Consider the following 27,683-nt stretch of genomic DNA (forward strand, 5'->3'; position numbering starts at 1 on the left):
TCTGCAGCCTCCATCTGCCCCTTGAAACCAGGCATTCTGTAGGCTACGCATGGAATCAGATGAGTGGTTCTCAGCCTTTATGTGTTTATTCCATGTCTCCACTAAAGACCTCGGGTCCCTCCCTGATTGAAAGGAAAAAGCCAACTCTTTAGAGAAGAGTGTTTGCACGATTCCAGGTCATCGCGCTCTTTCTCAATTATGGCACCTTTAAGGTCATAAAACCTAAATAATTCCAATAGTTGTTGAAATCATAAGAATCCTGTTGAGTATAAACTTTTACTTCTACGGTAGCTGAAGCACAAAGATGTTAAATTTAAAAATAGCAGTAGGGGGCTTCCCTGGTGGTGCAGTGGTTAAGAATCCGCCTGCCAATGCAGGGGACACGGGTTCGAGCCCTGGACCGGGAAGATCCCACATGCCGTGGAGCAACTAAGCCCATGCGCCGCAACTACTGAGCCCGCGTGCCACAACTACGGCAGCCCGCGCACCTAAAGCCCGCGCTCCACAACAAGAGAAGCCACTGCAATGAGAAGCCCGCGCGCCGCAACGAAGAGTAGCCCCTGCTCACCGCAACTAGAGAAAGCCTGTGCACAGCAACGAAGACCCAACGCAGCCAAAAATAAATAAATAAAATAATAAATAAATTTAAAAACATAGCAGTAGTTTTATTATCAGCTGCTGATGGCATGCCATACTTTCATGGAGGCATGGGGACTTGAGAAGAAAGTAAATTCTCAGTATGTGGTGTGAACATTCTACACCCCACATCGGTGACTACTTGATCCCTTTGGACCGAATAGCCAATTAAGTCCCTCCCATCCTTGAAATTCTACAGATGAGAATTATTCTGTGAATTGATAATGCTGGTGACAATGATTTGAGATATCAAGACAAAAGGACCTTTGAAAGACATTCAGCTCAGAAAGTCCAGCTATAAATAGCTTCATTGTTTCCAAAGCACACTGTGAGGATTAACTAGTACTTGATTATAAAATACTTTGACAAACGGAGCACCTTCCTAATGTTAATAATATAGTGGTTCAGGATGCTTCTTTTGGCTTTCACTGTTAATTACAGTAATTAGATTTATTTTCCAGACAAGATTTTTAGCAAAATTTCATGTAAGGTTTGCTTCGTCACATCAAATCAATTTTGCTTCTGCAGCATGCTTAGTGACAGTGGGCGCACTATATTTTAAAAGATAGTAAAAGTATTATGGGCACTCTTATATGCTGATGCTTGCACTAAAAAATTGCTATAACCTTTTAGAAAGAAAGTTCATAGTATTATGACCAAGACATTTACCCTATGACTGCTTTAGGGAGTCTGTCTTAAAAGGATAATCCTAATTACAGAAAAAAGTTTTTGCAAAATATTGCTTATAATCATAAAAATTCAAATAACACTTAAACAATAAGTCTGAATAATGGAATGTCCTCTTATAGTAAACCATATTCTTAGTTGGTTGTAAAAAGTATGTCATAACATGGACAAGTGATATTTTATGATATAAGGTGAGTGACAACACAGTTCAAAAACTCATGCGTAGGGCTTCCCTGGTGGCGCAGTGGTTGAGAGTCCGCCTGCCGATGCAGGGGACACGGGCTCGTGCCCCGGTCCGGGAAGATCCCACATGCCGCGGAGCGGCTGGGCCCGTGAGCCATGGCCGCTGAGCCTGCGCGTCCGGAGCCTGTGCTCCACAGCAGGAGAGGCCACAACAGTGAGAGGCCCGCGTACCGCAAAAAAAAAAAAAGAAAACACACACAAAAAACTCATGCATAACATCGTTCCACTATATAAATACACGCACACATGTGTGGCATGCATACAGATACACATATACATGGTTGAAATACTACAGGGAGTGAAAGAATAGCAAAACATACATGAAAAATGGAATTCTTGTATATTGTGTCTGGGGTGGTAGAAATACAGATGATCTTGGTTTTGTTTTCTCTTTATATATATTTTTGGTCATCTTACTCTGCACCCTCTATGATGAAGAAAAAAGGAGGATGAGAAAAATAAATACAAAATAGATGTGAGCAAAGGTTTACCTAGTAGAAAATAACACAATATGTGTCTGTGTCACCTAGATGGGAGACTATTTAAAGAAATGTTGGGGGGATGCCTATGACTCCAATCCCAGTTGCAGGTAAACCGGGAAGTATAGCTGCTCTTCAAGGAAACCGAGCTTTTAGTAAGCAGAGGAAAAAGTATATATATTCACTTAGTCAACTAAGTGCTTACCTCCTGGGCAGGAAGGTGGACCAGCTTGTAAACGTTTAATATTCGTTTGCTGGGGCGATCTACTTAACTGTTACTCCACAGCCCTGTTGGCAGGAAGAAGCTGGGTGATTTGCCTTACTTAACATGTCAAACAGCTGGTGTGTGTGTGTGTGCGTGCGCGCGCGCACCCGTCCTTTTTTTTTTTTTAGCTTTACTTGTGCCCCTCAAGAACAGAGAGGATAAAACAGCATCTTCGTGACCAGTGTCTGCCTCTAATTGTCTTATTGCTTATTCAGGCTTAAACTTGTTATAGAAGCAGTTTCCAGATTTTGAAGGGAACCTAGGATTTAAGTAAGAGAAACCAGAAGTACGTTCTGATTCTGGACTTTCCATCTGTGAGCTGGTGAACCAGCAGGTCACTGTACTTCTTGGAGCTCTGCCTTGCCCCCCAGCCTCTCATAGAGCCCTGTTGTGAATATCAAAAGAGGTAATCGACGTGAAACATTTGTCTTTTATTTATTTTACAAATAGGAAGGTAGTTCTCATTCTGCATCAGGCTGTGTTCTGAGTGTTTTTCAGATATGAATGCATTGAATGTTCATGTAGTTTCAGGGTGTGGTTACTGGTATCCCCGTTTTATAGATGATGAAACTGAGGATCCGTATGTGAAGTCAAGGCTCAGGGTCACAGAGAGGAGGGGCAGGGCCGGGGTTGGACCCAGTCAGTCTAGCTTCAGAGTCTGAGCTCTTGAAAAGTTACCATTTTGAGTATCATTTTCTTATTTTTATTTTCATTCATCATTTTGGGTGACCCTGTAGACATTATTATTACTCCTGTGGTTTCCATTATCATCCTCATTCCCCCCCAGGTATGTATTTTTGAGGTGATAAGTATAAATAGTGGTTTTAAAGGCCTGGACATTAGTGTTCTAGTAAGACTTAAGAAAATCGCCTGGAGGAAAGAAAAGAAAGTGGTAACTGTGTGAGGCAATGGGTGTGTTCATTAGCTTGATTGTGATGATGATTTCACAATGTATACATGTATAAAAATATCACCTTTAATGTTTTCAAAGTATTTAATGTCCACCTTAAATAGATACAATTTTTATTTGTCAATTTTACCTCGCTAAAGTTCAGGGAGAAAAACAGCAAGGACATGTAGAACCTGTGAACAGGTAGAAGATCTATGCTATTTAGTCACGCATGTATATGTAAAACCAAAAAGGATTCATTCGTATAGTTCAGATGCCAAGGATAGGTCATTGTATTTGACCTTCATCCCAACCCTGTACAGTGGATGCCGTTACTCCCACAAATGGATGAGGAAACGGAGGCTCAGAGAGGTTAAATAGCTTGATCAAGGTCACAGGTGAATAAGTGATGCTCCTGGGTTTCTAGCCTTGGCTCCGGCCAACCCTGGAATCCATGCTGCTTTCACTACACCATGAGGCCTTTGATTTGCTCTGTTCTTCTCCCCTGGAGAGCTTTTCTGACATGAATACTGACTTGTCCTCGATTCTTCCCACATTATCAAGGCCACTTGTCCTCCCCCAATCCAAGAACTCACACTGAAAAACCCTCATTCTGGCTGCTATGGTTTTCTGCAGTGAGTTCCATTTACATCTCTCAGTGTAACAGATTCACTGAGCCTTCGAGTTGCTGTCACAGGCTCTTTCTTTTTCTAAAACTGCAATTCCATTGTAACCTTAATAATTAAGGATTATTTCAACTCAGCTGTCCTTGTACATTTTAATAAAAAACAGACCTTGGATTGCCTTACAGGGGCTGTGGCACATTCCTGACAAAATAAGAAAGGAAAAGCAGGGAGGAAGCTGGGGTTTAATCATCTTTGCCTCTTTGTATTACCATATTTATTGCATCCCAGCCTGGAACAGGGGAGCAGTTAAGGAAACCAGAGGCAGCAGGAGCATTGCTCATTATGAGCAAAGTCTGCAGACTGTGCTGAAGATGAAGCATGCACTTGCTCCCTTCTTTGTTAAAAAAGTGTGATCTGGTCTGAATTAGAACAGACCTAGTGTCTGTGTGGCTTGAACCCAGCCACGTGTACCCCATTGTATTTGAAGATGTGTACTCAAGCTTGCCTGTTCAGGTAGAAGCCTTTTCTCATGGGCTTAAAGCAGTGCTCCCAAAATGCATATGTAACTGGTGGACTGGTATAAAAGACTATTTCGGACGTTATCTAGATGTAAAATTAAATAACATTGAATCATATATTAAGAAAATTATTCCTTTTGTGATTCTTCTGAATGAGTTCTTACTGTCTTCAGTTTATGAAACTCATTTTGGCGTAAATATGTTCTTAACATCTGTCTAACTCTTGCTAATTTACCTCTGGACAACAGAGAATAGGATGGAGGCTCATCACCTCTGGCTGATCTGGGGAATTGGAGGCCTCTATCTTTAAAACACTTTTACCTTCCTGAGTTAGGAGCCAATTGCAAAATAAGGCTCAGAAGTTACACCTGGAGAATGAAATATCACCTCTGCTGCTGTTAGTCCTGAATTGTGGGATGTTCTTTCAATTGTGAGTTCTTTTTTGGCCTCATGAATTGGGTTTACTTACAGTCTGAGCCAACCGGGACAACTGCAGGCCTTCCCCACCTGGGCAAATGACTTACTGTACAACACAGTTCCCCAGGAAAGAAGCCCAGAGACAGCTGAACAGACCAGGCCTCAATCCCTCTCCCAAACTCATAGGTCAGACCATCAGTCCACATCTCAGGCCAGTAAGTAAGCATTGGGATGTAAATCACATACCATGAAATTCACTCTTGAAAAGTGGTTTTTAGTACAGTTAGAGTTATGCAGCTGTCACCACTATCTAACATGAGACCATTTTCTTCATCTTGTAAAGAAACACCCATATGTATTAGTAGTCACTCCCCATTTCCCCCTCCCTCCATCCCCTGGCAACCACTAGTCTACTTTCTGTTTTTATGGATGTGTTTATTCTGGACATTTCATATCAACAGGATCATGTACTCTCTGGTCTTTTGTGACTGGCTGCTTCTTACGTAGCATAATGTTTTCAAGGTTCATCCATGTTGTAGCACGTGTCCATACTTCATTCCTTTTTCTTGCCTAGTAATATTCCATTGTATGCATGTACTACATTTTGTTTATTCGTCAGTTGGTGGCCATTTGTGTTGTTTCTACTTTTTGACTATTATGAATAATGTAACTCTGGATGTTCGTGTTCAGGCTTTTGTGTGAATATATGTTTTCATACTTTTTCATATATAACGAGGAGTGGAATTGCTGGATAACTCAGCAATGGTAACTTTGCTCAATTTTCTGAGAAACTGCAAAACAGTTTTCCAAAGCAGCTACAGTCATTTTAGAATTCCGCAAGTAACAAATGAGAGTTCCAGTATCTCCGTATCTTTACCAACGCTTGTTATCATCTGTCTCTTTATTTTAGCCATTAGTGGGTGGGAAGTGGTGTCTGAGTTTTGATTTGCATTTCCCTAGTGACTAGTGATGTTGAGCGTCGTTTCCTGTGCTTATTGGCATTTGTACATCTTCTCCAAGAAATGACCATTCAGATCCTTTGCTCCGTTTTTAACCTGCTAACTTGTCTTTGTCTTGAATTGTAAAAGATCTTTACACATTCTTGGTTTTAAGTCCCTTATCAGACATATGCTTTGCAGATATTTTCTCCCATTCTGGGGCTGTCTTTTTCACTCTCTTGATGGTGTTTTCTGAAGCACAAAAGTTTTTAATCTTGAAGACCAGTTTATCTGTTTTTCTTTTGTTGTTTGAGCCTTAGATGTCATATCTAAGAGACCATCACCTAACCCCAAATTAAAAGATTTACTCTCACATTTTCTTTTAAGTGCCTCTACACCTAATTTCCAGGTAATTGTGTCCACTCTGAGGGAATTTGGTTCTCTTTGGTAATTATTCATTTGTCCGTTCATTCATTCTTTCAATAAACAATCACTGGATGATTATATCTACAAGGAACTGTTAAAAATCTGAGGAAAAGATCATCAACAAAATGTAGCTTCCAGGGCCAAGACTCCATCTAACAGGGAACAGTTGCAAAGATCTAAGTTTTGAGCTCTGATATCAGTGGGAGGCACTAAGAAAGGGCATCTGACTCTGTGGAGTGGCTTCCTTGGAGCCGTGGCGTCTAAATTGAGAACAGAAGGCTGGAAGCAGGAAGTGCGGCAACGTGTAGGCGGTTGTGGAAGCCACGACAGCGTGAACACAGCCTGTGGGAGAACGTGGCCAAGTCCTGGACCTGACTCACGGCCAGGCACTTTCTAGGCACTGGGGCTATAGAGGGGGTTAACGAGAGAGTAGGTGCTTTGTGAAATGAGAGAATCTCTACCCTAGACAGCTCACATTCTAGTGGAGGGTGGAGATAGACCTGCCGATGAAGATGGAGATTTCTAATACTAGTCAGTGCTAGACAGAAACCAAACAGGGCAGTGGGGTGGGGAGTGATGGGGAGGGAGAGGGACATTTCAGGTAGAGTAGCCAGGGAGGGCTTCCTTGAAGAGGTGACACTTCGTTTTCTTCTTGAAGGAGGGATAAGAGGTGGCCACATGCAGGTCTGTGGAGGACAGTGGCTGGAGTGCAGGAGGGAGTGGGGAGGCGTGAGCATGGACAGGGGGACAGGGGGAGCTCATTGAAGGTCCGGTTAGGTGGAAGGCTGTATGGTGAGCAGGGGATCATGTGATCATTTTAGAGAGTTCAGGGCTGACAGGATGGACGAGCTATTGGAGGGAGCAAGCTCAGAGATCAGGGAGAGAAGGGGTGAATATATTCATAAGATGTTCCTGAAGGTTAGTTGGGATAATAATAGCTAATATTTATGAAGTCCTTACTGCCTGTGAGTCACCCTTCTAAGTCCTTTATATATTTTAACTCAGTTCATCAGACAGTAACTATGAGGTAGGAGCCATCAACATCAACCCCATTTTACAGATTTGGAAACTGAGACTAAGATTAAAAAGCTCACTCAGGGTCACATCATTTGTGACAGGACCTAGATTAGAAGCAGCCAGGCGGTTTGGCTTCAAAGCCCCAACCACAAGACTAACGCTGCCTCTGGGGACTTGCGGTTGACTGGGTGTGTGGGACGTGGGCGGGGAAGGAGCCCAGGTGACAGTCCCATTTCTAGCTTGTGAGTGTGGGTGAATGGTGCACCGTTCGCTCAGGCAGGGAATTCAGGAGGACAGACATGTGTAACGGGCCAAGAGAGGACAACACGAGCCCCTATTTAATATGCCAGGCACTGTTCCAGGGGGTGGGATAAACCAGTGAATGACCAACCAGGTCCCTGTCCCCATGGAGCTGACATTCCTTGTTTGTTAGGAGTGTTGTAATTGGGTCGTCTTGATTCCAGGGGGCCCATGGGATATGAAGTGGGACCATCTGGTTGGCAGCCGGATTCAGAAGTTAAAGCTCAAGGGCGACATTCTGGCTTACACAGGGGCTCTGTGAAAAGTGGTCTGGGCCATGCTTTCCTCGTGGCCGCTGGAGGTGCAGTTGACGGGACCCACATCCTTGTGATGGTTCCCAGGGTGGAGCATTATTAGCAGAGCCCCTCCAGGTGTTCATCCTCCCCACTAGGAGACGTGAGCTACTGCTGGCTAGACCGCATTGGATTACTGAGGGGGTCAGCAAACTGTCAGGGTCCTGGTGGTCCCCTGAGCTGGGGACTGTGTGTCCTCAGATTAAGCGTTTTCTTAGTTGTCTAATGAGGGAAGCTGATGAGGCTCACTGACCCCTTTGACCATGCAAACACCTAGTTTAGCCCTAAAGAGGAGCCCAGTGTCTTTCTGGAGTTACACTCCCTTCTGGAGAGATGCTCTAAATAGACCAGAGGAAGAATGCAGAAGAGGGGGAAAGCCTCATACAAACGCTTGCACCGGGGCTTCCCTGGTGGCGCAGTGGTTGAGAGTCCGCCTGCCTATGTGGGGGACACAGGTGCGTGCCCCGGTCCGGGAAGATCCCACATGCTGCGGAGCGGCTGGGCCCGTGAGCCATGGCCGCTGAGCCTGCGCGTCCGAGGCCTGTGCTCCGCAACGGGAGAGGCCACAACAGTGAGAGGCCCGCGTACTGCAAAAAAAAAAAAAAAAAAAAAATGCTTGCACCGTCCTCTGAGAGCCTGTTCCTCTTACCCACGCTGGTTCATCTTCTGCTCGGTAACTAGATGAACCTCCTGAATTACATCTTCAATCTGCTGCCTGCTGAGCTCCCCAAACCTTGTCTGGCTGTCTTCTTGTTGTTAATACTGTCTCTCTCTTCTTTTTTTCCTCCCCATTCCAGGCATACACTAGGTGTTCAATAAACATTGTGTGATCCACTCAAAGAAGACTATTGTTCTTTCACTGACATACGGTGGACTTTCCCACCTCCGTTCCTTTCCTTATTCTGTTACCTCCTGCAGAATGCCTTCCTCTATCCTCCATCTTTTTGCATCCAGAGGTCCGGTTTACTTGCCACATCGTCCATGGGCACTTCCTAGATTCCCCACTAGTGAGAAGTGGTCTCTCCCACCTTATACTCCAGTGGCATGTGTGTTCCTCCTTGTGGCACCGTCCTGTACAGTTGTGCAAGTTGTTCACTCTCCAGCTCCCGGAGTACCTTCACTCACCGTCCACGTCAGTGTCTTCAGGTGGCTCCCTGGGAGCTGTGCCGTTCCCAAACTTTGCGGCCGTGTGTGTAGCCCAGTGTTACAGCGCGACACCGGGGTTCTAACGTTTATGTGGTTATTAGTATTCTTTCTCTGTCTCTGCCAGATTGATTGCTGCCTGAAGAGAGGACTCTGAGCTCATTCATTGCCTAAATCCCTCTTCTGCCTTACTTGCTGCTTGATAGCTCTTTGTTGGGTGTTTATTCATTCAACTCATTTTTTTGTCTGTGAATGGAAGAATTAATTGAAAATACTTTATTTGAAAAGTGATGCAAAAGCAGTGGAGAAAATAACAGTTTCATAAGTTAGTGTCGGTAATAGTTGTCCTAGTCCGTTCAGGCAGCTATAACAAAATAGCACAAACGTGTGGCTGACAAACAAGAGACATGTATTTTTTTTCTCAGTTCTAGAGGCTGGGAAGTCCAAGGTCATGGCACCAGCATGGCCTGACTCTGGCTGGGGGCCAACTTCCTGATTACAGACTGAAGACTTCTCTCTGTGTTCTCATGTGGTCAAAAAAACAAGAGGGCCTCTTTTATAAGGGCACTAACCCCTTATAAGGAAGGAGGACTCTTCCCTAGTGACCTAAATACCTCCCAAAGGCCATACCTCCTGGTATCATCACCTTAGGGGTTATGAATTTGGGGTGGGAGGCAACGAACCTTCAGACCACACCAATTGTTAGCATATGTGGAAATATTCCACGCCAGGTATTTGCTAAGTGCTTTATACACATCATGTAATTGTCACAATTACCCAGTGTCCTGCTGTTTCTGAATTGAAAGGAAGAAATTGAGGCATAGAGAGCTGAAGTCACATGCTTTCGGTCACTCGGTCAGTCATTAATGCAGCCAGGGTTCTGACCCAGATGTCCTGGAGCAGAGCGCCGGCCCTGAACCGTTGATGCAAGCGTGCCATCAGCTGCTTTTACTTCTTATGGGAATGTGACCGGTGACAGGGAAGGAGGGGCGCTGGCTTTCGTCCCCTGTTGCACCAGTGTTTCTTGAGCACCCGTTACTTGCCGTGCTCTCTTCTGGGCACTGGGGGTGGCGATGAAAAGATGGTTCCTGTTCTCAGAGGCCTCGCGGTGCAGAGAAGGAGCCAGGTGTTTGAATTTGTATCACCCAGTGCTTCGCTGGAAGTGGTAGATTAGCTTTTCATTTGAGGTGCCCAGTTAGCAGGAAAAGGGAGGGATGAAGATGGGCTCACAGAAGGCTTTGAGGAGGAGATGACTGACAAAGGGAGTTTGAAAGGAAGAACAGGTACTCAGGGACCTCCAAGTATCAGGGGAGTATCCCAGGGAGAAGGAACAGCCCAGACAAAGATACAGATGTGTGGAAAACGTGATGCGTTGGGACAAATGTAGTATGTTGATCTGTTTGGTATTGTTACCCCATGTCTAAAATTAAGCCATCTCTCTACTGTGGATAAAAATGCAAGCTGACAGTTATACAGATTTATCTTCATTCATTCTTGATACGTAAGACTCCGGTCGCGGCTCGTGGGAGAGGGGGATGACTGTGCCAACACTGAGGGCTAAGGGGACCCTCTGACTTCCAGGTGGCTGTCTAGCTGTCTCTGGCTTAGCGTCCAGGTAAGTCAGTAGCCAGTGAACAAATACACCATCACTCCCTCATGCCACCAATCATCACCTAGGACTGCTGGCAGCATCTTATAGGGAAGCTACCTGTAGGGCTTCCAGGGAAGCTGTAAGGCAGGCGTGCCCCTTCCTTCTGAGTATAGACAGTTTAATGGGAGAGCTTGCAGTGTTCGCGCAGCGGGTGCCGTGGAGAAGTTCAGCAGTGCTGATCGCTCCTTTGGGTCATTTGTTCAGCTCAGCACCCTGAGCTCCTGCTATGTGTTTGGCAGGTTGGCCTTGGATAATAACTTTCTTCAGGTCTAGACTCATCTACCCAGTTCCACCTGGCTTTGCCACCCTCACCTGAAACTTGGTATACCCAGTCCCAAACCCATGATCTTCCCCCAGTGTGCCTTTCTTCTTGTAGCCCCTGTCCTGAACGAATCACCACCAGCCCAGGAACCCCAGTGTCTTCCTCTTCCTTTCCACTTCCCCCATATCTAAGATCTCTTCTCCTGAAATTCCTCTAGATTCCACTTCGCTGTTGCTCTTCCCCAGATACTAAGTCGGATTCTTGTTTCACATTCACCTAATCTCCTAAGTGAGGCATACACCTCTGTTCCCCTTAGCTGCCCACTATCCATCACCTATCCCACTCTTCATTTCGTTTATTGAACTCCTACTGCATCCCAGGCACTGAGTTCGATCGTGGGGCTCTCCATTTCAACACAACTGGCACCATCCTTTACTCCCCTGAGCTCTCGGTCGAGGGGGCATGCAGACCAGTAAACAGGCAACCACAGCCCAAGGATGGGCACAGATGCTGAGCTGACTGTGCATTAGGAAGGGCCCCTAACTTAGTCATGGGTCGTCAGGGAAGGATTCTAAAAGCAAATGATGGCAGACCTCAGAAGTGAAGGCTGGGTGAGAGAGAACCAAATGCTGAATGGGGGCTGTGGAGGCAGGGGTGGGGGGAGGAGGAGGAAGAAGGAGAGGACGAGACCGTGAGAGCAGGGATGGTGTCTTACCACCATGTCCCCAGCATCCTGCACGTCACCTGGTGAACAGTGGGTGTTTAATAAGTATTTATAGAATGAGCAAATGCAAGAGGGTTTCCTGCAGAGTAAACGGTGTGTGCGAAGGCCCAGGTGGAGAGAGAGCACGAGGGTAGGGGGAATTGAAAGAAATCTGTGTATCTAGAACTTAGAACAGGGCTGGGGAGCGATTGCAGGAGGCTGAGAGCTATGGGCCAGTCTGTTACTCCCCACGCCGAGCTGATCAAATCCAGACTGTTTAAGCGGGCGTTCATTGCACTGCTCCCTATGCGCTTGCATCTCTCCCCTTCTCTGCTCGAACCCCTGAGTCCCTGCTAACCCTTCCCTTCCCACCACACTCTCAGCACCCCCTGGGCTCCAGCCAGAGTCTTGTGTTACTCTCCTTGGATCGAGTCCCCTCTTCTTTGCCAAGAATAAAGTCATTTATCCTTCAGGGCACTACTTCCCCCACCTCTTACACATTCTTCTGACCCGGTCCAGATTAGCCCTTCTTTTGCTTTACTCTCCTGGAGCCTTGTGTTCTGTTGTAGCAGTTATCACAGTCCACCTCCTGTTTATGTTTGGGTTCATATTTAACTGTCTCTAAGTAGTAAGAACTCCTCGAGGTTGGGGTGGGCGAGGTCATTCTCATCTTTAGATTTCCAGAGGTGCTCGTTCGTGGTATTACGATGTATGCCGTTATTCTTACTAGAGCAATGATGTTTCTGGTAATAGTTCTACTGGGTTGAACTTCTGGTTTGTGCCTGGCGGTCCCTCAGGAAGGCGTATCTGCTGTCTGTTGTTATCCCATCTATGTTTGTTGTTGAGATGCATCATGTATGGTACATCTTATCTCATCTAACTGACCCAGTAGCCCGTAGAGGAGGCTTTTCACATTTTGCAGAATGAAGAAGCAGCAGTGCAGAGGTATAAGTGACATGCTCGAAGTCCTCCCCTGATAGATGCCAGATCTGGGCTTCGAACCCATTTCCATTTGAATTGGAAGCTTTGCCCTTGTGTACTGCTGGTTTGCATTTTGGGTGCTGGCTCAGTGTAACAGCGGGTCAACTGAGGTAGAATGAATAAAGGCTTTAGAAATATTACAAGTGAGGGTGGGCTGATACTCAGTTATGGGAGCCCCAGGTGATGCCATCGTGGCTGCCTGTTTCTCTTTCGGGGAGGAACAGGCAGAAGATAGGACTTAGTGCTGTGCTGGGGGAGAAGTGCGTTACCCGCTCCGCACAGCTGGTCCAAAGACCTCATCCTTTGTCCACGTGCTTCTGCACTGATGCCGGTACATCCAGGTGGTAAAGATAAAGCGTTGACCAAATTGTTACACATGCTCTACTTAAGATTTTTAGAAACACAGATGCCCTAGTAACAGGTATGGCAGTTGGCTTGCATTGAATGTCACCAGGGATTCTACCCTCTCTGGTCCTTGGTGGCCACGTCTCTGAAATCCTGAGGTTGGATGAGACATCTTCTCTCCTCAGCTCTGACGTCCTCTCCAGTAGGTAACATGCCTGATTGTCCTTCATCACTGCTGTTAGAAACTGGCCACACGCTACCAGCTGGTAAGAGCGTGTCTCTGCGGCCTTGGTTCTCCCTCCTGACTCTCCTCCGCTCCCTGCCCACAGGCGGAACCCCCTGCATTTCCACGTCATCGCCGACTCCATCGCCGAGCAGATCCTGGCGACGCTCTTCCAGACCTGGATGGTGCCTGCCGTGCGAGTAGACTTCTACAATGCAGATGAGCTCAAGGTACCGGAGGGAAGGGAGGTCAAGCAGGATGCTTTTCTTGTTTATGGTTTAGTAGACAGCAGCAAAGGCAGACATCTCAGCTCGCAGACTGGAGACGTCCAGGGTATAACTGAGGGTGTTTGCCACTTGAATCTGATTTGATTATCTGAAGCATTAAAGCAACCATTTCTTGAGCACAGAATGCGTGTTGGTCTGTGCAGTTCTGGCCACCAAGGCTTTCTGTGGAGGCTGGAGGCTACTGGCCTGGTCCGTATCTAAAGAAGGCCTATGGTGGCCAATATCTAGAGAATTCTGTTACCCTGTGAGGTCAGCGCTGAGTCCAACAGGCCCGTGTTTGAATTCGTATGTTGTCATTTACTGGTCATAAGACACAAAGTAAACAGGCTATACCTTTGGATCTGTTTTTTCATGAGTAGAAATGTACTTATAACACCAACCTCATGGAGTCATTAAGGGGCTCAAATGAGAGAACATGTGTGAATGTGCTTTAAAAGACTATGTTGAATAAATATTAAGGATTATGTTGGGCCAGAGGGTTTCAACCAAGGGAGACTCATTTGGCCACGTCATTCCCTTGCTTAAAATCCTCCTGTGGGGGCTTCCCTGGTGGTGCAGTTGTTGAGGGTCTGCCTGCCGATGCAGGGGACGCGGGTTCGTGCCCCAGTCCGGGAAGATCCCGCATGCCATGGAGCGGCTGGGCCCGTGAGCCATGGCCGCTGAGCCTGCGCGTCTGGAGCCTGTACTCCGCAATGGGAGAGGCCACAACAGTGAGAGGCCCGTGTACCGCAAAAAAAAAAAAAAAAAAAAAAAAAGAATAATAAAGAAATCCTCCTGTGGTATCACGTGGTCTGCATCAGGCTTGAGGTTCACGGTCTGATTTAAAAGTCCTGCACGTTCTGGCTCTTGACTCTTCTTCCAGTCGCATCTCTGGCCATTCCTGCAAATTTGCTTATTACTCAGCTCGAAGAAACCACCTCTGGGCTCTCTGCCCTCCCTCCTGCGTTTGAGCGTTTGCTTCTGCTGTTCCTTCTATCTGACACACCCTTCCAGCTACTGTCACACCTCCCACTCATCCTTTAGGACTCAGCTCCATGGCTACCCCCTCTGAGAACGTCCCACGACTCCTCCAGGAAAGAGGAGGACGTTTTCTGTTCACTTGCCCGTCGACTGCTTTAGTTTAGAACCTTCTTAACGGGACGGGGCTGGGAGCACATCTTGTTCTTTTCTGTATTTCTGGCGCATTTGTTGGTACCCTGTAATGCTTGTGGATTTAACCAATTGCTGTTATTAGTGGAACGTGTCGCTTTGCAGAAACCGTTGCAGCTCTGTCTCCAGTCACCTTGGGAAGGACTAAACACCTAGACATGAGGCAGGTTTTAGCACATTGCTTGGTCTAAACCTCATAAAGCCATTATCTTTTCATTTCAGAGCCATAGCATTTTAAATAGATCACAAAGATGTTGGCCGGAGTTTCTCATTTTCCCATATTTCAGGCTCTGAGGTTGATCGAGATGTTCAGAATTTAGCATTTGGGGATTGTCGTGGTAATTTGTGTGCCATGCCAATCTATTCTGAGCTAAAACTGATTAACACTCTTAAAAAGGGAAAAACAAAATTTAGCAAATTGCTGCACTAATTAAGGTGAAAGCAAGCCACTCTGTCTCCCGGGGTCTGAGGGCCAACACCATGGGGAAAAGCAGCAGGAGGGGAGGGGGCCACGTCTGGCACAGCGTGCGTGTTCTCTCTTAGAGCAGTCCTGTGTCTGTGCCCTGTGCAAGCCTGCACCCCCTCTGCTCTTTGAGGAAACACGAAGTAGTTGAAAACCCCAGCTTCATTTTGCATCTTGCCATTAAAGAGCTAATATCTGATTTGGGTTCTGAGCCTTGGTTTGAGCAGCTGAAAATGGGTGGAACCCTGCCAGCTGTGGGAGAAGATATTGGATTAAATCAGATCACTCACGTGAAGGCCCAGCAGTGCCTGAAATGCAGCAGGTTCTTGACAATCCCTCATTCCCCTTTGCAGCCATGGCAATATAGGATTAAAAGGCTCTTGATTGAAGGCCCACAGGGCAGCTGGGAGGTTGAAAGGTAAGGCACGGTGGCCTGTAAGCTGCCCCCGGGAACCCCAAGGCTTCCTCAGGGTCTTGGAGGAAAGGAGGGGACTGGTGTGGGGGAAGACGAGGGCTCTGACTCCCTCATGCCCACGTGAATCCAGGTATCCATTATGTTTACTCACTGGAGTTTTATCCATTTGAATTGAGGACTCCATGGCTTAAAAAATAAGAATTAAAAAACAACAACAATCTGATGTGTCCTAAAGGATATCGTCTCCAGAGTCCTGCCCTTGACCCTGCCTTCTGCTGCTGACTCTGCCATGCAATGTCCCTACCATCTGCATTTTATTTCCCCACCTCTTAAAACATCTATCACCCACAGTCCTATATTCCGTGAGGCAGTTGTCAGAATCTGGTAAGGACAGTGAGTATGAAGGCATTTTGTAAAACATAATTTTTCCATTATTCATGAAAACAGTCATCATAATTTATACATAATTCTGCTCAACAAGTCTAAACCGTGGTGTGCCCACTCCCCCCCCAACCTGAGCCTCTCCTGGAACCTAACACCACCACCTACTTAGCTGCTTATCCAGAACCGAGTTTGCCTTCGATGGGTCCCTTTCTCTCTCCGAGCATCTGGCCATTTGAGGTCCTAGCTAGTCTTCGTCTCCCCCTGCTACCATCCTTGTCTAAGCCTGCATGCTCTGTCGCCAACACAACAGCAGTTTTTTGTTTTGCTTTGTTTTCCCAGAGAAGCCTTTTCCCTTCTCCTCCGCTCACGTCTCCTCACCCACATCTGTTCTCCGTCAGTAGCATGAGTCAGGCTTTCCAAAGGCAAGCCCAACCACACCTTCCCCGTGCTCTGTGTAAAACCTTCAGTGATTTCTGGATGCTACTAAGATGGAGACCACAGTCCTTAACTGAGTCGAGTTTTTCTGCACAGTCTGGCTCCTACCTCCTCCTGACTTAGTCGTCTACTGTTAGCACCATTGCTTCCCCACTGGATCTTCTAGTCTGCTCTGCTCCTTCCCTTCCGCTGGGGGCCTTTGCACAAGTCATTTCTTCTCTCTGTTGTACTCTCAGCCTGCTCTCCCCCATCGCTAATTGAGTCCACGTTCTCTTGCTTAAGCTCCATGTACACAAGGAAACCTTCCCTGCCTTCATCATCGCAAAGGGGCTTCTTTGTTGTACCTTCTCAGAGGATCACGTACGGTTCCTTCAGTAAACTCGCTGCGGAGTGTAAGCTTTCACGCCTTTGTGTAATGAGCTGGTAAATGTCTGTCTCCCCTAGAATGTAGGCTCTGAAAGAGCTGGGATCCTGTCTGTTTTTCATCACCTTGTAAGCTTAACACCTGCTCAACAAACTTAAACCATGATGATGCCTCACCTATGAAAACATTTGCTAAATGAATGATACACAGTAAAGTCAGCACTGGGTGCCTAAGAGACATGAAGCCATTAGGAAGAGGTTTCAGTTTTGTTTTGTTTTTTTTAATTGAAGTATAGTTGATTTACAATGTCATGTTAATCTCTGCTGTACAGCAAAGTGATTCAGTTATACATATATATATACATTCTTTTTTAATATTCTTTTCCATTATGGTTTATCATAGGATATTGAATATAGTTCCCTGTGCTATACAGTAGAACCTTGTTTATCCATTCTGTATGTAATAGCTTACATCTGCTCCCCCCATGCTTCTACTCCATCCCTCCCCCAACCCCATCTCCCTTGGCCGCCACCAGTCTGTTTTCTATATCTGTGAGTCTGTTTGTTTTATAGGTAGGTTCATTTATGTCATATTTTAGATTCCACATGTAAGTGATATATGGTATTTGTCTTTCTCTTTGATTTACTTTGCTTAGTATGATAATCTCTAGTTGCACCCATGTTGCTGCAAATGGCATTATTTCATTCTCTTTTATGGCTGAGTAATATTCCATTGTATATATGTACCACATCTTCTTTATTCATTCATCTGTCAATGGACATTTAGGTTGAGGAAGGAGTTTCTTGACCATTGTCAGGGTTCACCACATTCCTGAGGCCCCTTGTGGCTCAGGGCATGGGCAGACAGCCAGGTATTTGTCTACCAGTGACCCTGCAGTGGCATAGATGAGGAAGCTCCGTCTGTGCCAACCCACCTTAACATCCCAAGAGCAGCTGTGGGACAGGTGGAGTGTCTGTCCATGACAGGTAAACCAGGAAGGGAACACACTGAAACACCATCCATTAGATGGCATTAGAGAAGGGATGGATGATGACAGGGAATGGTGCTGTGTTCTTTACTTGCATCCAGGAAGCATGTCGGATGGTAGCGTCAGCAGACACGTAAGACGGCCTCCCCCGATAGGAATGAGAAATCGCTTTGTACAGCTGTTGGAAATGGCGTTTCTCAGAAATACTCCTGTGGGCCCCTTATTCTATCTGTTAGCACTGGAGAATGGAGTAATAGGGGAAAGGAAGTTATGAAGGATCAGTGCATGATTAAAAATGAGCTGTGAGGGCTTCCCTGGTGGCGCTGTGGTTGAGAGTCCGCCTGCCGATGCAGGGGACACGGGTTCGTGCCCCGGTCTGGGAAGATCCCACATGCCACGGAGCGGCTGGGCCCGTGAGCCATGGCCGCTGAGCCTGCGCGTCCGGAGCCTGTGCTCCGCAATGGGAGAGGCCGCAACAGTGAGAGGCAGCGTACCGCAAAAAAAAAAAAAAAAAAAATGAGCTGTGAGAAATTCGCGCTGGACTGGTGTGGTTCTCTCTGTGATGACCAGTTAGTGCGGATTTGCAAACAGTGAAGGCTCAGCCTGCTCGTCCCTGTGGCCTGTGAAACGCTCACTGGTCTTTCTGATGTTTATGTGGCCCATTCATTTCCAGCTTCCGAGGCCCCAGATCAACAGGCTACCGGCCCTGGGTGCCCCAAACTCTACCCAGGACATGCAGCTCCTGTCACCAGGGGAGGGGAGCAGCAGGACAGGGACGATGACTTCTTTCCGTGTGGAGCTTTGCAGGTGGCGGCATGCTCTCACTCACTTCTCAGGACCACCCTGTGGGCTGGAGAGAGGAGTTTCGTTACCTCCATCTTACAGGCAGTTTATAAATTGAAGCTCGGAGTTGAAGGATGTTTGCCTAAGATCAGGCAGCTCATAAATGCCAAGGCAGCTATTTGATTCTTCCCTTTCCAAATGAAATGATATGAGATGCATGATTGTGTGATTCAGTACACACGGAGGTGGGATGGATCTGAAGGAAAGGAGGGGGACGTGGGTTGCAGCCACTGGCTGAAGCTGCCACTGTTGAATTGCACTGGAACTCAAGACTCCTGTTTTCAGTGACTCTAGACCCCATAGGCTGTGGTGTAACCTGTGCTATACATGGAACGCTTTCTTTTTTATGTTACATGGTTCTCTCATGGAACGCTCACAGTAACTCTGTGGGTCGGTCCTATTATGATCCCCATTATACAGATAAGGAAACTGAGGCTTAGGGAGGTTAAATAAGCCCAAGTCACATGCATAGCTAGTACGTGGTAGAGCTGGGATTAAAACCCAGAACTGACTCCATAATCCATGTTCTTTCTCCTGTGTTCTGGTTCCTTCTCTGTGGCCTGTTTTTAAGCTAAGATGCTATAATTGTGTCTAGACAAGGGTCCTCTGAGCTCTCGGTGGTGTTCTTTTTCTGGTTGTTCCTGAAGAATAAATGCGTTAAGCATGACCCCTCCATTTAAAGGCCTGCAGCGAGTGGCCTTCCTGCTGGGGACCAAAGTATGTCTCACTAATGATGCCGCTGAGGGCTGGGACAGCCCCATCACTGCCATCCAAGGATCATTTTCTAAACTAAACAGTCACCACTCTGGACAGTTTGCCTTAAATCAGCGAGATATTTGCCAGTGTTCAGACGAGGCCCTGCATGCCCAGCAGCCTTTGATCTTGCTCCTAGTTGGCCCGGGAAGTCACCCCCAGGCCACCACTGGGGTGAGGATGATCCCGAGCTCATGAAGGGAAGTGGCTGGCGCCGGGGCTGTTTCATGATTCCCCTGTCTAGCTGGGAGCCCTCATTTATCTCCTTTTCTCTTAGACCTGATGCCCGCTCATTACCAGCATCAGAAAGATTATGAAGTGGGATTCAGGGCTGTGGTCATGGAAAACATTGATGGCTGACTCTAAAAGTTGCCGTCCTACTCACACTCAGTTGCCTTTGTGCTGGTCCCTATGGAGTATTGTAGAGGTTCTCTTAGATAACTGCCGTCTTTCAGCACCTGCTGTCCTTTGGGAGACAGACTTCTATTGTTCCTCTCACTGGGGGATGGAGACACTACTGCCCGCCCCATCTGTTTCCTCGGAAGATATGCCTCCTGAGTGATGGGCATTTTCAGTTGGGAGGGATTGATAATGACATGAACTCATAGGGTCTCAGGGTTAAAAAGAAACCCAATACTCATAGCTAGTTTTTGACAAATGAGGCCCTGTGCGGGTTAAGCAAGTTGCCCCACATCTCACATAGGACTCTTCTCCAAACTGGATCTGGATTTTATGATCCAGGCCTGGAGTGTAGTTCAAAGGGACCACACGCTTGGCGGTGGCCGAGCTTCCATTGCAGTGACCAGATACCCGCATGGGCTGGAGCAGTTCCAATTAGACTTGACCTGCAGAGGAGAGACGGAAGCTCTGGGACATGTGTCTCTCATAGAGGGTAGGATCTGCTCGGAGATGCCCTGCAGAAGAAAGAAGTGAAGCCAGGTGGCCTTTAGAATTGCCTTGTCCAGTTTCACCAGTAATATGGTAATGATGAGAGTAACACAGAGAATGTAATCGTCTTTCCATGTCGGTAGCTCTAGCTCCCCTTTATTGGTAAAACTGAGGTCTTGTCATGGAAAGCATGGTGCTTGGCACATAGTAGGCCCTCAACAGGTTCTATTTCCTTCCCTTCCTCTTTGGTATATTTGCAGATGGCTGTGATTAACCTGTTCAATCTTCTCTTTTCCAAACCTACCACGTCCACACACACCTTCTCTTCCTCTATAGCAAAGGAACAAACGACGGCTGACCGCTCATCAGAGGGCACATGTTTTAGCTTGTTTTTCTAGAATAGTTTATGGATTTAGGCTCTAGTTCTTTCTCTCCTTGTGGGTCAAACATTATACAGGAGGGCTGGCTGAGGTTACATATTATGTCCAGGTCTGGAAAAGTTGGCATTTTCCCATTTTCTTTACTGCTTTACTGGTTCCTGGATTATCTGCGTGGTTGTTGAATGGGAGAGCTGGTTCTGTAAGGACTGCAATGCACCTCGGGCCTTTGAGTTAGGCTTTTCTCTCCGATAATGAGCGCGAGATCACAGAACAGAGGTGGATCAGTGAAACGCGTAACGTACTTTTCCGTATTCAGAAGACTGATCTTCGGCTTTTAAATATCAGACATGGAACATTGTAGACAACTAACAGAAATTGTAATCTGTGTTAGAAAAGAACCTTTCTGTGTCAGTTGTACAATTCACTTTGTACACAGGCAAATGTCTCTTTATGTAATGGAGTGTCCTAATGAATGGGCTCTGTCCCCTTTTGAAAATCACAGAATCTTAATTAGGAAGGAACTTGGCATTCATCTGGCATAACCTTCCACTTTCTTCTATAATATTCTATGTAAATGGTCATTACTCTTCTGCTTTTGAGTCCTTCCAGAGATAAGAGATCATTACCTCCCAAAGGACCTTGTTCCATATTTAGAAACTCGATTAGAAATGTTCACCTTGTGCTGTACTGAAATCTTCACCTTTTTAATCCCCCTCCCGCCCCCATTGGTCCTGAGCATTAAGAAAGACTGAATGTGAGTGTGTATATCATTGTCTGGTCACTTGTCTGCCTTCCATACTAGACTGTGAGAACCGAGAGGGCAAGGCCTGTCACTTTTTTCTTTAAGCCCAATGTTTAGGATACAGCCTGGCCAATGATGGCTCCCAGAAAATGCATGAGCTCTGTTTGGGGTCTGCAGAGTAGGTCAGCCAGGTATTTGAGGACCTAGCATATCTACTAAGTCTTCTCCTCATCATCCCCGTGCCTTCAACTATAATCCGAATGGCAGTGCTGGGAGCCTAGTTGACACTTAAATTTATCCTCTGACACGTTAACCTGATAAGTGGTTTCTGAGTTTTTACCTTCCTTGAATGGGCTCACTTTTTTCTCTATCTCTTATGTCTACCATTCTCTATGGTTCTTCAGAATATAACAGTTGTTCCAGATCTGTGTATGTGACATGCCCCTCCTGGAGCTCGGACTTAAACTCATTTAAAGCAATTTAGTGTCCCCTGAGCCACCTTTTCCTCATCTTGAGCATTGATCCCTTTCCACTTGCATTGCTGTGGTCTTCTCGTCCGTTCTCCTTGATAAAGAAGGAAATGCTTTCCTGAACCTGATTTCGTTGTGTCTTTTCAAGAATCCCATGCTATAGAAACAGCAAATGTTTTCTTTGGTTAATAAGGAACTTACCAAAGGTATCAGTAGAATGCTGCTAATCAGAGGTCTAAGTGATGCTGAAATCTCGTTCTCTTGGACTTCAGTGCAGTGTTATTCTCTGGTACCACAGGGCTTATTTGTACAGAATTTGAGTTGAACAACTTCAGTGATTCAAGAGAGTAGGTATAATGATGGGTTTTGGAATATGAGTTGGATGCCCCCCACCAAAAAAAAGAAAAAGAGAGACCAGAGGTATTTGATGGACAGTGAGAAAGTAGTGGGCAAAGTCAACTGGAGATTATGGTGAGATTAGAAAATTTCTACAGTGAGAGCAGGAGTTTTTATCCAAATGTTTTGAAAGGATAAAAGACTGGGTTTGGGGAGTGAAATGTTAGAGCTTCTAAAATGTGTTTCAGAGGAGGTACATTTTGACACGTTACCCTGGGCTGGAGTGGCTGAGCTGGTGAGAAGCTAATGAAAATTAAGGGCTGCAGGCGCTTCAGAGTCAAGGTGTTGGATGGTCCCTCCAGAGTCTGATGCAATACAAAAAAAATTGTCACAAGCTAAAAAGAATTCTATGCATGTAGATCAAAAGGGGCCCTTACAATCCAGGTAAAATCAGTGGTAAGTTGCCCACATCAGGCTATATACCCTAGAAAAAAGTTTTTTATTTATTTTATTGAAGTATAGTTGATTTACAATGTTGTGTTAATTTCTACTGTATAACAAAGTGTTTCAATTATATATATGTGTATATATATTCTTTTTCATATTCTTTTCCATTATGATTTATCATAGGATATTGAATATATCAATAGTTCCCTGTGCTATACAGTAGGACCTTGTTGTTTATCCATTCTCTATATAATAGTTTGCATCTACTAATCCCAAACTCTGAATCCATCCCTCCCCCATGCCCCATCCCTGTTGGCAACCACAGATCTGTTGTCTTTGTCTGTGAGTCTCTTTTTATGTCATAGATAAGTTCATTTGTGTCATATTTTAGATTCCACATATAAGTGATATCATATGATATTTGTTCTTTTCTCTCTTACTTCACTTGGTATGATAATCTCTAGGTCCATCCATGTTGCTGCAAATGGCATTATTTTGTTCTTTTTTTATGGCTGAATAGTATTCCATTGTATATATGTACCACATCTTCTTTATCCATTCATCTGTTGATGGACACTTAGGTTGTCTCCATGTCTCGGCTATTGTAAATAGTGCTGCAGTGAACACTGGGGTACATGTATGTTTTCAGGTTTTAGTTTTGTCCAGATATATGCCCAGGAATGGCATTGCAGGATTATATGGCAAGTCTATTTTTAGTTTTTTGAGAAACCTCCATACTGTTTTCCGTAGTGGCTGCACCAATTTCCATTCCCACCAACAGTGTAGGAGGGTTCCCTTTTCTCCACACCCTCTCTAGCATTTGTTATTTGTAGACTTTTTAATGATGGCCATTCTGACAGGTGTGAGGTGGTACCTCATTAGAGTTTTGATTTGCATTTCTCTAATAATTAACATAATAATAATAATAATAACTTTATATATTATATATATAATTATATAACTATAATATAATATATATAATATATATATTATATATATTATATTATAGTTATATAATTATATAATATATATATAATTATATAACTATAATATATATAACTATAACTATATAGTTATATATATATAACTATATATATAAAATTATATATAATATATATAGTTATAATTATTATATAATATATATAGTATATATATTATAATATATATTATAATATATATACTATATATATTATATAATAATTATAACTATATATATTATATATATAATTATATATATAATTATATATATAATTATTAATTATATATATAATTAATAATAATAATAATAATTAACATCGAGCATCTTTTCTTGTGCCTGTTGGCCATCTGTATGTTTTCTTTGCAGAAATGTCTATTTAGGTTTTCTGCTCATTTTTTGATTGGGTTGTTTGTTTTTTGGTTACTGAGTTGCATGACTGTTTGTAATGTTTGGAAATAAAGCCCTTGTCAATCACATCATTTGCAAATATTTTCTCCCAGTCTATTAGAAAAATATTTAAATTATAAAGAACAAAAAAATTCTTCCTTTAAGAATAGCTCTCATTAATAAGAGTTGATTATGTATGAACTTAATAGCTTCACATGCATAATCTTATTTTATCCCCCCAATAAGCCTTGAGGTGAGTATAATTATTTTCACCCATTTCCAGATGAGGAAATAGAGGCTTATAAAAGAGACTTGTTGAAATTACTCAGTACTGTGGAACTAAACTGTGAATCCAAGTCGTCTGACTCTTGTGTAATGCCATCCAATAGAACTGTAATGATGAATCATGCGTAATTAAAAAATTTCTAGTAGCCATATTTGCAAAAGCAAAGTGAAACAAGTGAAGTGAATTTTAATAATACATTTTATTTAATCCTGTATATCTAAAATATATTGATCAATATTTTAAAAATTACTGATGAGATATCTTGCACACTTTTTTTTCCACACTAAGTCTTTGAAGTCCAGCGTATGTCTTATGCGTCCCACCTTGGACAGCTGCATTTCACGGGCTCAACAACCACGTACGGTTGGTGACTGTGGACTAGGGGTAGAGCGTCATCTCTAAGGCAACCTTATAATGCAAGGGTAAGAGGTGGAGGGAACCATTCTGTGTTTGAAGAACAAAAATTCTCACTCTAATAATAAAGTGCTAATAAAGCACTTTATTATGTGCTAATAAAGCGTCTGCAGAGTTTTGAGCAAGACAGAGACCTGAGAACACCAGCCAAGTTCTCTCATGTATAAAGGCAACAGGAAAAAAACACAGAAGATATGTTATGCAAGTGCTCACACAATATGCACCAGTGTATTATACTTCTTGAAGAAAGAATCATCAGTTACTTGCCAGCCAACCAAAAAAGTAATCAAAATGAATATTCACAAATGGAAGAGGTCTTGTTCTAAAGGGGCAGGCAGTATGTACGGGAAGAAGTTACACATGGAATGATCTGTAAATAATTGTTTGAAGTCAGTTGCAAAGCTGAATGCAGATGCCAAAAGTTGCTCTTACAAGCATACAAATAACCAGATGATCACAGACATTTTGAAACAGCCTCAGAAGTGTGTTGGATTTAAAAGCTGCTAAATTTCTGCTGTTTTGTGGGGTAACTCAGATGGTATTTTTTTTTAGCCCTTCATTCTGATCATCAGGGAAAAAAAGATGTTTCTGGAAAGTTCAAAGGTGACCGCTGGTAAAGTTATAAATAGATTTAAAACTAAGTTGTTAGAGATGATTATTGCAGATGAAAGAAACTCTACATAAGATAGGTAGGAAGCAAAGACAATGAGAAAAATATTGGATGTCCATATGGGGAAAAATGAATTTTGACCTTCACTATATACCATATGCAAAAATTAACTTGAATCTCACCCCTCAATGTAAGAGCTACAAATACAGAACAGTAGAAGGAAGCAGAGGAGAAAATCGTAGTGACTTCAGGTTAGTCAAAGGTTTCTTCACTAGGATACGAAAACCACAAACTAAGAAAAGATACTGATAAATCGGACTTTATCTAAACTGATAGTTTTTGTTCTTCCAAAGACATTAATAAAATGACAAGCCACAGACTGGAAGAAAATACTTGCAGAGCAGATGTCTGACAAAAGTTTTATATCTGGAATATAGAGAGAGAACTCTTAAACAATAACAAGAAGACCAATGACTCAGTTTGAACATGGGCAACATATTGTAAGGGACACATCGCCAGAGAAGACAGGGATAGCCAGTAAATCCCTGTAGAATGCTCAGCGTTGTTAGTCATCAGGGAAATGCAAATTGAGATCATCATGGGATACTACTTCACACTCACTACAATGGCTAAGATTAAAAAGACTTACAATAAAAAGTGTTGGTGAGAATGTGGAACAGCCAGGACTCTCATACATGGTTGGTGGAAGTATAAAATGGTTCAACCACTTCGGAAAACAGTTTGTTAGTTTCTTAAGAAGTTAAACACGTACTCACAAGATGGCTCAACGATTCCACTCCTGGGTGTTCATCCAAGAGAAATAAAAATGTACATGCACACGAAAATTTGTGTGTGAATATGCATAGCTTTATTCATAGAACTTGAGTGTCCGTCAGTTGTAGAAAACAACGGTAGTATATCCATTCAATGGAATGTTATTCGGCAATGAAACGTATGACACATGTAACAGTATGAATGAATCTCAAGAGTGGTTTGCCAAGTGAAAAAAGCCAGACAGAAAGACTGCATGTTACATCATTTCATTTACATGAAATTCTTGAAAGCAGATCAGAAGTTACTAGGGGCCAAATGGCAGTGTGGTGGGGATTTCCTTCAAAGGGGCATGAGGAAACTTTTGGGGCTGATGGAATTGTTCCATGAAGTGATTGCTGTAGCAGTTGCAGACTATACTTTTGTTGAATTGTACATTTAAAAGAGCTGATTGTAGGGACTTCCCTGGCGGTCCAGTGGTTAAGACTCCACGCTTCCACCGCAGGGGGTGATGGTTCGATCTCTGGTTGGGGAACTAAGATCCCACATGCCGGGCGAAATGGCCAAAAAATAAAAATAAGTTAAAAAAAATAAAAATAAAAGGGCTGATTGTAATGTGTTTAAATTTTTTCTCAAAGCTGAAAAATAATGCATAAAATACTATTCCAGATGCAAAACCAGCATCATTTCTTTTAATAAATATAAATGCTTTAAACTCTTCTATTGTTGGACAAAACTGATGCTTGATTAGATAGTGCTATCTTAACTGTGTGCTTACTATCTTTAAGAAACACACCTAAAATAAATTATAAAGTTTAAAAATAAAATTTATAGTGTGTCTCAGACTTACAAAGACAAATACAGTAAAGATACGTTAATTGCAGATGAACACAAATATAATTAAACACATTTAATTAGATAAAATTAATAATTTTGAATTGATGAGTGTGATATCCATAAGAGGATGTACTAGCCAAGCTATTTTCCAAGTAGAAATCTTCCAAATATATAAAGCAAAAACCGATAGAAATATGGGGTATATTGGGAGAATTTCAGCCACTAAAAACGCAAATTGTATTGTTAAAGACAAAGATAGTTTTAAAACTGTAATCAATATCAATAGATATCAAATTTCATATCCATCAAATGGAATAAAAATGATTTTTCAAATGGAATAAAAATGGATATTCAAGTGTTCATGAAAAAATTACGTAAATTGAGGGCCAGAGAAAACCTCATTAAAATTCAAATCATAAAAATTATATAGGCCCCATTTTTGACCACAGTGTAGGAAAACTACATGTCAGAAACAGACTTTTAAGCCTATTCTCTATGTCTGTGAGTCTGTTTCTGGTTTTTTTGTGTGTTTTTTTTTTGTTTTTTTTTTTGTTTTTTGTGGTACGCAGGCCTCTCACTGCTGCGGCCTCTTTCGTCGCGGAGCACAGGCTCTGGACACGCAGGCCCAGCGGCCATGGCTCGTGGGCCCAGCCGCTCCGCGGCATGTGGGATCCTCCCAGACCGGGGCACGAACCCGCGTCCCCTGCATCGGCAGGCGGACCCCCAGCCACTGCGCCACCAGGGAAGCCCTGTTTCTGTTTTGTAGATAGGTTCATTTGTGCCAAGGGAGGGGGAGTTGGAGGAGGGAAGGACTAGGAGTTTGGGTTGAGCAGATGTAAACTATTATATATAAAATGGATAAACAACAAGGTCCTACTGTAGAGCACAGGGAACTATATTCAATATCCTGTGATAAACCATAATGGAAAAGAATATTAAAAAAAAAGTATGTCTATATATGTATAACTGAGTCACTTTGCTGTACAGCAGAGATTGGCATAGCATTGTAAATC

General features: G+C 43.9%; 1 protein-coding gene across 1 annotated transcript in view; it reads left to right on the forward strand.

Annotated features, from left to right (window-relative positions):
* The window catches only part of LARGE1 (LARGE xylosyl- and glucuronyltransferase 1), a 588,787-nt gene that overhangs the window by 290,598 nt on the left and 270,506 nt on the right, over positions 1 to 27,683 (forward strand). Inside the window, 1 exon segment of the mRNA XM_033866163.2 lies at positions 13,149 to 13,272. Within this exon segment, the coding sequence (XP_033722054.2) occupies positions 13,149 to 13,272 (124 nt within the window).

Source organism: Tursiops truncatus, chromosome 11, assembly GCF_011762595.2.
Source record: "Tursiops truncatus isolate mTurTru1 chromosome 11, mTurTru1.mat.Y, whole genome shotgun sequence".
Lineage (NCBI taxonomy): Eukaryota > Metazoa > Chordata > Mammalia > Artiodactyla > Delphinidae > Tursiops > Tursiops truncatus.